The sequence below is a fragment of the Hyperoodon ampullatus genome, assembly GCF_949752795.1.
Source record: "Hyperoodon ampullatus genome assembly, chromosome: 3".
NCBI classification, from domain to species: domain Eukaryota; kingdom Metazoa; phylum Chordata; class Mammalia; order Artiodactyla; family Ziphiidae; genus Hyperoodon; species Hyperoodon ampullatus.
The window spans coordinates 168,090,707-168,101,716 of NC_136916.1; the positions used below are offsets into that span (position 1 = coordinate 168,090,707).

Sequence of the window (11,010 nt, forward strand, 5' to 3'; positions counted from 1 at the left end):
CCGAAGGTCCACTCTTGCTATGCGCTCCCATCAGCGAGGCTCCCTTTGGGCAAAAGAACCCTGGTCTCCACCCAAGGAACCCACTTTCTTTCCAGAACAGTTGGCCTTGGCCCTCAAGGCTTCTTTTGTTTCAGGAGCAAACGTTCCATTCGAGGGTGAGTGATGCTGAAGACCCTAGAAAGCTGGTCCTTCCTAGATCTTCTCTCTGGGATTCACTTACTGCATCTGACCAGATATATTTGTTATCGAAGAGAGAAAACATGACCTTGGTCTTCAAACAGATAGATGATAGATATGATCTAAAGGCAGATAGACAGATACATAGAAGAATGATTGATAGATAGATAGATAGACAGATAGATAGATAGATAGATAGAAATAGATGACAGATAGATGATAGGTAGATAGATAGATCGATAGACAGATACATAGATGAATGATTGATAGATAGATAGATAGATAGATAGACAGATAGAAATAGATGACAGATAGGTGATAGGTAGATAGATAGATCGATAGGTACATAGATGAATGATTGATAGATAGATAGATAGATAGAAATAGATAGATGACAGATAGATGATAGATGATAGGTAGATAGATAGATCGATAGATAGATACATAGATGATAGATAGATAGATGAAAATAAAGAAAAAACAAATTGGCTTTCTGAAGGACTATCAATAAGACAGCAAACTAAACTCCCCCCTAGGTGGGGGGGTACCCAGAGACACAGGCTGCTAAGGGTGAAAGAACCATGTACCACGTAGGTTGTTTCACTGGCTCATTGCATGGGAACTGACCTCCCATTTGGGGTTGACCTGCTAGACTAGGACGATGCCTTCACCAATGGAGAGGAAGCCTAGGACGCTGGGCTACTCACCTACACACTGGTTGCCTTCATCCATCTGGTATCCAAGGCGACACATGAGCGGCCTCGAAATCGTGGGGTAGTTTGGAGCTGACAGCGGGGGTGCAGCTGCTGGGTACGGACCTGAGTAAGGGTTGGAGTAGGGATTGGAGTAGGGCCCTCGATACACTGGGCTTGTTCGGGGGATGCATAAATACCCGCCGTTTTGGTTAACACACATCATGTCTCCTCGGCAGGCCTCAGGGATGGTCCGGCACTCATCAATATCTGCAAGGGCCACAGAAAGGACAGGCGTTACTGGCCCCTTGGCCACACTGTGCAAATTTCAGCAGCGCTCTGTACCAAGAACGCCATGAAGGACCCCAAAACACTCTTGAGCAGCATCTGCTCCCAAACACGTAGGGCTGCGCCTGGCAGCTACTCCCCAAATATTGGCTGAAGTGAATCAAATTGACAAGTGTCACCCAAACATCAGCCATCAAATACCATCATCATGATGTTTGGGCCATAGCTACCAAAACCTGTACTGTCACGTGCTTAATACTTTTCTCTTAAATGAACCCACATTGAAAACCCAAGTTGGGACTTCCCTGACGGTCCAGTGGTTAAGACATTGCCTTCCAATGCAGGGTGTGTGGGTTTGCATCCCTGGTCAGGGAGCTAAGATCCCACAGGCCTTGGGGCCCAAAAGCCAAAACATAAAACAGAAGCAATATTGTAACAAATTCAATAAAGACTTTAAAAATGGGCCACATTAAAAAAAAAAAGAAAAAGAAAACCCAAGTAAACATATTTTTTCCATCTTACGTCACGACAGCAAATGAAAAAAACCCTATCAATGATCAAAAATAGAAGGTAAGTAAAAATAAATATATAACGATTAAAATAAAGATTGTTTATCTGTGGATGTATCACCTAAAAACATCTCAGGTATTCTTTTGTGTCCATATGACACTCGGGAAACGCTGGGATGGACCTAATAATTGTACCCACTTCTACTCCAAGTACCAGCTGGGCGGGGAGAAAGAGTCTGCTGCATCCAGAAAGACAAGGCTTGGCCGAGAGCTAGCTTCATATTGGGAAAGCAGAGACTTACTTGAGAGTCAGGCTCACACCGTGCCAACAAACAGGGCCCGTTTCCAGCCAGGCTGGTGCTCTGCTTGTTGTGTCTAGAGCGGAGTGGGAGTGGCAGGGGGGTAGGTTCTCTAGAAAATCAGCCTTGCGGGGCCAGGGACAGGGGAGGCCTGAACTGAGGTGCCAGCATGAGCAGCTGCCCTGACCCTTGCACCGGGGCCTCCCACCAGCCTTGGGGTCTGCTCCATGTGGGGCTGGAGGCTGGGAGAGAGAGGCCTGAACCCTGACCGCTCACTCCAGCCACCTCATCTGAGAGACTCGTGCCAACTCCCGCCTCGGGAAAGGAAAGCGTGGAGTCCCATTTTCTAGCTGTAAGCCTGAAAGCGTCATTCAAACTGGTGGGCCACAAAAGACAGCTGCCGCCCCCTCTGCATCCCGTGGCACATTCTCAACCCCCTTCACCTTAAGTCAAAGTGCAAGCTTAGAGCTTCCAAGGCAAGGCTTTTTTCCCCACCACCCATCATTCTTTTGAACCCTAACTAAGCTCAGAGACTACAAATGATTTGGCCTAAATCAAATATCATTAAAAAGGTGAAAATATCCCCGAGGGGAGAGCTTTATTCCTTTTCTATACCCTATGCTCCAGCCACAACAAACTCGTCTATACTCTGAATGTCTTTCCAATGCCCTGGTCTTTGCTGATGCTCTTCCTACTACCTGGGACGCCATTTCTCTGGATCCTATCCATTCTTCAATACCCAATTCAAATGTGACCTCTGTGAAGGCTTTCTTTATTGACCTCAGATATCATAAGGCATCACTCTCTCCCCTACTTCTGCAGGGCTGATTGCTTTTACCTCATCTTGACAATGACTTTATTCTACCCTGTACAGTTTACTCCGTCTAGACCTACCTCTCCCACTAGATGGAGCGCTAGGAGAACAGCCCCAAAATGTCTGTCCTCTTCCTTGGAACCTGTGGCTACATTAGGTTACATGGCAAAGGGGAATTAGGTAGGGATGGAATGGAATTAAATTGCTAATCAGAAGACCTTGAGATGGGGACTTCCCTGGTGGCACAGTGGTTAAGAATCCGCCTGCCAATGCAGGGGACATGGGTTCGAGCCCTAGTCCAGGAAGATCCCACCTGCCATGGAGCCACTCAGCCTGTGCGCCACAACTACAGAGCCTGTGCTCTAGAGCCCGTGAGCCACAACGATGAGCCTGCGTGCTGCATCTACGGAAGCCCGCGCGCCTAGAGCCCATGCTCCACAATGAGAAGCCACCGCACTGAGAAGCCCACGCAAGGCCACAAAGAGTAGCCACAACTAGAGAAAGCCGGCGGGCTGCAATGAAGACCCAACACAGCCAAATATAAATAAAAATTTTTTTAGAAAGGTTCTCTTAAAAAAATTAATAATAATCTTAAAAAAAAAAAAAGAAGAGCTTGAGATGGGGGAATTATCTAGGAGTATCTGAGTGGGCCCAGTGAAATAACACAAATCCTTACAAGTAGAAGAGGAGGCGGAAGCACTGGTCAGAGAGACGAGACGACAGACACACGTGAGGGACTTAACTTGCTGGCTTTGAAGATGGAGGAGGGGCCATGAGCCAAGGAAGAGGGTGGCCTCTAGAAACTGCAAAAGGCCTTCAGCCGACAGCCAGCAAGGAACCAGGGGCCACAGTCCTACAACCACAAGAAACTGAATTCTGTGGGAATGTAAATCCATGCAGCCACTATGGAAGACAGTGTGGAGGTCCCTCCAAAAATTAAACCTAGAAATACCATATGACCCAGCAATTCCACTTCTGGGTATATATCCAAAGGAAATGAAAACAGAATCTTGAAGGGATATCTGTACTGCCATGTTGATTGAAGCACTATTCAAAACAGCCAAAATATGGAAACAACCTAAATGTGCATCAGTGGATAAAGATTTGGGATGGATAGATAGATAGATAGATAGATGGATAGATAGATAGGTAGATAGATAGATAGATGGATAGATAGATAGATAGATGTGATATTATTAATATTATCATCATATGAATAATATAATATTAATAATAATCATATGAATATTACTCAGCCATGAGAAAGAAGGAAAACCTGCCATTTGCAGCAACATGGAAGGAACTTGAGGGCATTATGCTACGTGAAATAAGGCAGACAGAGAAAGACAAATGCTACATGATATCACTTATGTGTGGAATCCAAAAAGCCAAACTTACAGAAATAGAGAATAGAATGGTGGTTATCAGGGGCTGGGGGGGTGGGGGAAATGGGGAGATGTAAAGGGTACAAACTTCCGGTTAGAAGATAACTTCTAACTGGAAGGAAATAATGCACAGTATTGTGATTATAATGAACAACACTGTATTGCATACTTGAAAAATGCTAAGAGAGTAAATCCGGAATGTTCTCACCACAGAAAAGAAATGGTAATTATGTGATGTGAGGGAGGTGTGAGCTAAGCTACGGTGGTCATCACGTTGTAATATATAAGTGTATCAAGTCAACACATTGCATACCTTAAACTTACACAATGTTGTATGTCAATTACATCTCGATTTTTAAAAAACAGAAACTGAATTCTGCCAACAATATGCATGAGTAAGAAAATAGATTCTTCCCTCAAGCCTCCAGAAAAAGAACACCGCCCTGCCGTCACCTCAGTGTCAGCCTGGTAGAACTCCCATCGGGCTTTGGACCTGTGCACCTGTGAGATCATATATTTGTGTTGTTTAAGCCACTAAGGCTTGTGGCAATTTGTAAAGGCAGCCCTAGGAAACTGATACAGATGGAGAGCTCCTTGAGGCTGGGGATCAATTCTTCCTCATCTTTGCCCTGTCGCAGGGCTTACCCAGTGCCAGGCACAAAGAAGGTGATCAATGGAAGGGTGTCATTGATTTCAACCATCCCATGGCACTGTTTTCTTCCATGGGCAAGGCTGATACAGATCTGACAATACTGAATGAGGCTGAGACAGAAATGGTCCTGTGATTGGGCTGTCCCTGCACCCCACCCAGAGAAGGATCTTCAGTAGCTTCCTACCTAGACACTGTCCTGATGAGCGGTCCAGGTCAAAGCCGTTAGTGCATTGTTGCTGCAGGAAGGGAGAGAGAGAAACAGGAGAGGTCATTCTGCTCACTTAACCTTTTTTTTTTCTTTCACTATAAAAGTATTCTAACTGCATCACAGGAGGTACGGAAAATGGGTAAAGAAACAAGGCATTTATAATACCAACATCTGTGTTATATAACCTCTATTTGTCCCTTTTTTGGGTATTTTCTTACAATCATTTTACACTTTAGCATTACTTTTTAAGCCCCTGCATCATTGCTTCAAAACGCCCATTTTTAGCAGATGGTTATGGGGACTTCGTCCTGCTCTGGTCATGAAAAGCAATACTAATCGCATCTGATCTGCCCAGTGAGGCTTGCCCTGTGCTCAGCCCTTTCTGAGAGAGGATAGGACTGCTTTTAAGGGCAACCACTCTCTTTCTTTGGGTGCTATTTAACCTCTTTTCAGCGCCCAGCATGAATTCTTCACCCCCTGTGAAATCCTCGACCTGATTACGAGGTCTGTGTATAAAATAAATCTGCACAGTGATGTAGTCAGTTTTCTAAGAAAAATAGAATTGGGGAAATTCTTCCATTTTAACCTCAGGAAGACAATTACACAAAGATGAGTTGCTTTCAGAGACTGCCAGGTCTCAAAAGTCCCTGAGGGCTGCAGGCTTCACATACAACTTGAGTTACAACTTCATGCATTTAGAAAAGTATCATGGGATCAACAATCACCCCTAGAGCTGACATGTTATAGGAATAAGTCAAGGAGGGACCCTGTGGGGGTCCCTTCCCTGGCCTTCCCTACGGTTTATGGGGTTCAACTTCCCTGAGCTATGCGCTGGTTTGTGGAGATGATAGATTTAGCCTGCATTCCTGGGAGTGGGTTCAGGCACCTTAGGGCCTTGGGGCCAAAGAAATGGAGCGGATGAGCCAGGAGGTGGTGCCATAAAGTTCAGGAAACCAAGAGACTTGAGTTGCAGCCCTGGCTCACCAACTAAGTGCAGGTGTGGGTTCAAGTCCACTGCCTGGCTTCAAATTCTCACTCTAGCCCCTATTCACTGCATAACTTTTCTATGCCTCAGTCTCCTCATCTGTAAAATGGAGAGGATACTACTTACTTCTGAGTGGTTGTAAGGACTAAATTGTTAGTGCATGTAAAGTGCCTATAGTGCAATAAACACTATACTATAACCCGCGCCCCCTCTGCATCTAGATGTTAACTGTCACCACAGAGCTAGATCAGAGGACACCAAGGTCCTTCCAAGGTCTAAAAGTCTTTGGTAGTCTTCCCAAGATTCTTTCCACCTCCAGTGAAATATATTTCAAAATTCTTAATATGAAGGGAAAAAACATTTAAAGGGTGTGATCAAAATAAATATGAATTGAAATTCTAAGATTTCCCTCCTATACCCTGGAAGTTTGGGAGACCATCAGTCTACTTAGTGAGATTTTTGTTGGTTCCATTTCAGGGCTCTGAAGTGTTGAGCTGTAACCCACTGTTAGAGAGGCTGTGTTGGTGACTTTGTAATGTCTTCTATAGGTTCATGCAAATGAATGTGCATTTCCATTTGACTACATGGCCCCTCAGCCCTGCTCAGAGGTGGGGCTTCTCTCATTTCTGAGCTAGAGATGCAGAGGAGCTGCCCTGAGCTCCTCAGGAGGGATCTGTCCACATTTCTCAAGGGCTGACACAACCGTCACTTTGTAAAATCAGGGATGGTGCAGGCTTCTCTGCACAGCCACCCAGGAGCCCAAGCTCCCCCTACACACTCCTCCCAGGGGTCCGGGCCAGAGGTGGGTCCTCACGGGTTGGGCGCTGAGATGCCTCACAACTGCATGTCGGCCACACCCACCCACGTGGGCCACACGCAGGCACAGAAGGGGCACCACTGCCCAGAAACACTAGAACACGCTTGACTTTTTAACACTTACACTAAGTCAAGACCCCCAGCCCCACCAAAGGGACAGAAATGAGGCAGCATGATCTGATTATAAGAGTCTTGGATTGGGAACCGGGACACCGAGGTCCAGCCCTGCCACTTATATACTATGTCACTGGGGGCAAGTCTCAACTTCCCTGAGCCCCAGCTTTAATCTCTGTACAATGAAGAGCTTGGTTTAGGTAAACAACACGATGCGTGGCTGAACACCCTCGCCCTGGTTTTTAACACACTTCCTGATAAGTAACAAAATAAAAGTCTTACCTGTGCATTCCCAGGACTTGGAAGACAGAGAGCCAGAATGGTCACAGTGAGTATCCTGTGGAGGAGCAAGAAGTCAATATAAATGCTCAGGATACTCCCAGGACCCAGGTCTGGGGTAACACGTGCCTCTCGCGCTGCCTGTGTGTTTACAATGATGACTTCACCTTGTGCTTGTCTTTGGGCAGGAGGATGGGAGGCGATGCTCCAGAGAGGTCGGGGAAACTCCAGATGCCTCAACCACCCCAAACAGAACCGTGCCCCCTCCACTGGTTTCATATGTTGGGATAATGTGTTCGGTGGCATTTTTTTTTTTTTTTCATACGCGGGCCTCTCACTGCTGTGGCCTCTCCCGCTGCGGAGCACAGGCTTCGGACGCGCGGGCTCAGAGGCCACGGCTCACGGGCCCAGCCGCTCCGCGGCATGTGGGATCTTCCCGGACCGGGGCACGAACCCATGTCCCCTGCATCGGCAGGCGGACTCTCAACCACTGCGCCACCAAGGAAGCCCTCGGTGGCATTTTTTAAAATAAAGGGTCTTGCTGCTTCAAAGAACAAATCTAACGCCCACCGCCATGGTATTAACAATGTATTCACCAGCTGCTTGGCCTTTACTCCTGACACAAGGGGACCTGCCTGAGTTTTGAACATCTTCATTCTGAAATGACCACGGTGTGAAGGAGCCGTCGTGCCCTCGGATAAGGAGAGGAAAGGAAAGTACAAACGTGAAGCACGTGAGCTCCATGGAACAGAGGCGTCACGGGGAAGGGACGCACGTGCTCCCGGAGTGCGTCTCACACAGACCCTGATGGAGGAGAGGACGCGGGGACCTGGGCAGCCCCAAGAAGGAGCACAGCTGACACTTAGGAGGAGGTGTCAATAAACTGTGTTTCTGCATAAGCCACCAAGCCCTGAACCTGCGATTTCTACGCTTCATCATTCACGAGCTGCTATCCAACAGAATCGTGGTCGCCAATTAGCTTTAAAGATAAAAAATCAATACCACCTCACATCCAACAGGATGGCTACAACCAAAAAAGCCAAAAGCTGGTGAGGGTGTGGAGAAACTGGAACCCTTGTGCACTGTTGGTGGGAATGTACGTTGGTGCAGCCACTATGGAAAACAGCCTGGAGGTCCCTCAAAAAAATTAAAAATGGAACTACTATATGATCCAGCAATCCCACTTCTGGGTATATATACAAAAGAATTGAAAACAGGGTCTCAAAGAGATATTTGTACACCCATGTTCATAGCAGCATTATTCACAATAGCCCAAGGGTGGAAGCAACCCAAGTGTCCATCAACAAATGAATAAACAATGTGTTATACACATGCAATGGTATACTATTCAGCCTTAAAAAGGAAAGAAACTCTGACAAGTGCTATAACATGGATGAACCTTGAGGACATTATGCTAAGTGAAATAAGCCAGTCACAAAAAGACAGATACTGTTGGATTCCACTTATATGAAGGACTGACAGCAATCAAAATTATAGACAGAAAGCAGAACGGTGGGTGTCAGGGGCAGGGGTGGAGGGATTAGGGAGGTGTTTATGGGTGTAGAATTTCAGTTTTTCAAGACGAAAAGAGGTCTGGAGATTGATTGAGCAACACTGTGAATGTACTTAACACTACTGAACTGGACACTTGAAAATTGTTAAGGTGGTTAAAAAAATCTATGCAAATACAGAGCTTTATCTGGTGCTGTTATTACTGAGTTCAACAGGAGTTTATCTGAGCAATTACTAGCTGTGAGCATGGACCCTAGGTAGGCAGAAAAACTACAAAACTATGACCCAGATGCTGCCCTGGAGAGCTGGTGGGGGAGCCACATGAACCAATAATGTCTACACCCTTTGGTTAGGGCACTGATAGAAATGCCCACTGAGTGCCAGGAGAGCCAGGCTGTGGGTAGGGAATGGAAGGCCAGGGAAGGCTTCCTGGAGGAGGTGATCTCAAAGGCTTCTTCAGTAATTCAGTGGACCTGGCACCTGGTTGGATTTAGTGACCTGTTACTGTCAATGTATACCTTCACTTTACAATCCCTCCCTTCAGAAAAAGAGCATTCAATAGACTGCAAAACTCACTCAATCCATGACAGAAGGCTCATATGAATCAGCAACGCTGGGGTCCTTGGAGGGCCCCAGAATTAAGGTGACATCCAGAGGAAACAGGACCCTGATATGGTGTTGGGAGAGGCAAGCCCACTTCCTTCATCTAGTCCTCAATCCAAAGAATAAAGACCCTGGAAGCCCGTAAGTTTTCCTTTCGTCTGAGTGCCTGCGTGAGCCAGATTCTAGAACACTGGAGACAGCTCTGACCTTATAAAGCACAGAGCCAAATCCCAGGGCTTTTTGATATTCGCAACAGCCAGATTTATATCTGGAAGGAATGAAAGGACAATAACAAATTTCTTTTCCAGGCTGTATATTATGAATTTCAACGTTTTCCTGTTTCTTCACATGAAGTTTCCTTTTGGTTGGTTATAAAACCCTGTCTCGTTTTTGTTGGAGACAGGACAGGCTGACAACGCAGTGGACTTCAAGACCTAGTGGAAAAGGCATGCTAACCCATTTCTCCCCCTACCCCACATCCACTACTCCCTTTGGCTAGAGGGCAGTCCTGGGACAGGTCTCCTCTGAGAAAGCCCATCTCAAGCCCGGCCTCCTGCAAGGGCCACAGCTGGGGCCTGGGGGCCAAGTAAGCTCCAGGCTTGAGACGGTTTCCCAAAAACGACGTAACATCCAAGCATTGCTGCTCTCACAGCGTCACGCATAGCTGCACTTTGTCATGAAAAACTCCAGAAAACTCCAAAATAAATTAACTATAAGAATTTGGGGGATCCTTTGATGCTCATAACTGGTCCCCGGGACTTTCAAAAGCAGGTGGGTCCACCTATTTTGGGCTCCATCCTCAAGCGGAGGAAAGCTGGGTGGGGGTGGGCGTGGGGATGGAGGTGGGGGACCAACTGAATCTCAGGGCTGTCAAAGAAGTGCTGGTCCCCGATCCAGGATGACAGGATTACAGCTTCGTTTTCAGCACACACACACACACACACACACACACGCACGCACGCACGCGCGCGCGCGCGCGCGCACACACACACACACACACTTTGTCTAAAGCAGCTACGTTTTCAAGAGTGCGCTGGATAAAAACTGCAGATGTAATCTAGATAAAATTCTTCAAGCTTTAACGATCACTTGACTGGAACTTCTATTTCCTTAAGGAATATCAAAATGTTTGCTTACATGCATTTCTGTCTGCAGTCCCCACTTTTCATTGGCTCGAGACTTCTGGGTCGCATGCCCTTTGAGAATCCCACACAGACATAGAGCAAATCCAGCCCCGGGATGTGCAGCTAGCCCGTTCGCTTGTCCAGCAGCCGATGCAGCAAAATAATTGCTAGTGAACTAGTAATTGATCTCTCAAATTAAAAAAAAAAAAAAACTTAAAAAAAATTTTAAACGGCACACAAATTTGCTGCCCTTTCGGAAAAGAAAGAAAGAATCAGGCTCTGAGATTTTTGCCGACCTCTGTCGGATGCTGGCTTCTGAAACTGTCTTATAAAATACCCACTCCCAAAAGAAGGCTTCAAGATGGAAATTACAGAGGCGCAGCTTTTTACAATTAACAATATCATTGCATCACTAGCTAATGCCTTTTCCAACATCCTGACACAGCCTGAATCACGGCCATAGCTATTTTCCACCCATCGGGTTTTCAGTAAGGTTTCCAGACCCTGGAGGAAAAAATCCGGAGCAGAGAACGTACCTTTTTAATCCTGGCAT

At 46.4% G+C, this 11,010-nt stretch overlaps 1 protein-coding gene across 8 annotated transcripts in view; it reads right to left on the reverse strand.

Annotated features, from left to right (window-relative positions):
* The window catches only part of FBLN5 (fibulin 5), a gene marked incomplete at both ends in the record, with an annotated part of 83,920 nt that extends 72,910 nt beyond the window's left edge, over nucleotides 1-11,010 (reverse strand). For 3 of the 8 annotated variants that reach the window (XM_079699783.1, XM_079699781.1, XM_079699780.1), the window contains 4 exons: nucleotides 885-1,139; nucleotides 5,001-5,052; nucleotides 7,222-7,276; nucleotides 10,994-11,010. In XM_079699783.1, the coding sequence (XP_079555909.1) occupies nucleotides 885-1,139; nucleotides 5,001-5,052; nucleotides 7,222-7,276; nucleotides 10,994-11,010 (379 nt within the window). Of the gene's footprint in view, nucleotides 1-884; nucleotides 1,140-5,000; nucleotides 5,053-7,221; nucleotides 7,277-10,470; nucleotides 10,551-10,993 lie in introns of those variants that run through there. The other 5 variants (XM_079699779.1, XM_079699777.1, XM_079699782.1 and 2 more) reach the window with 4 other exon arrangements.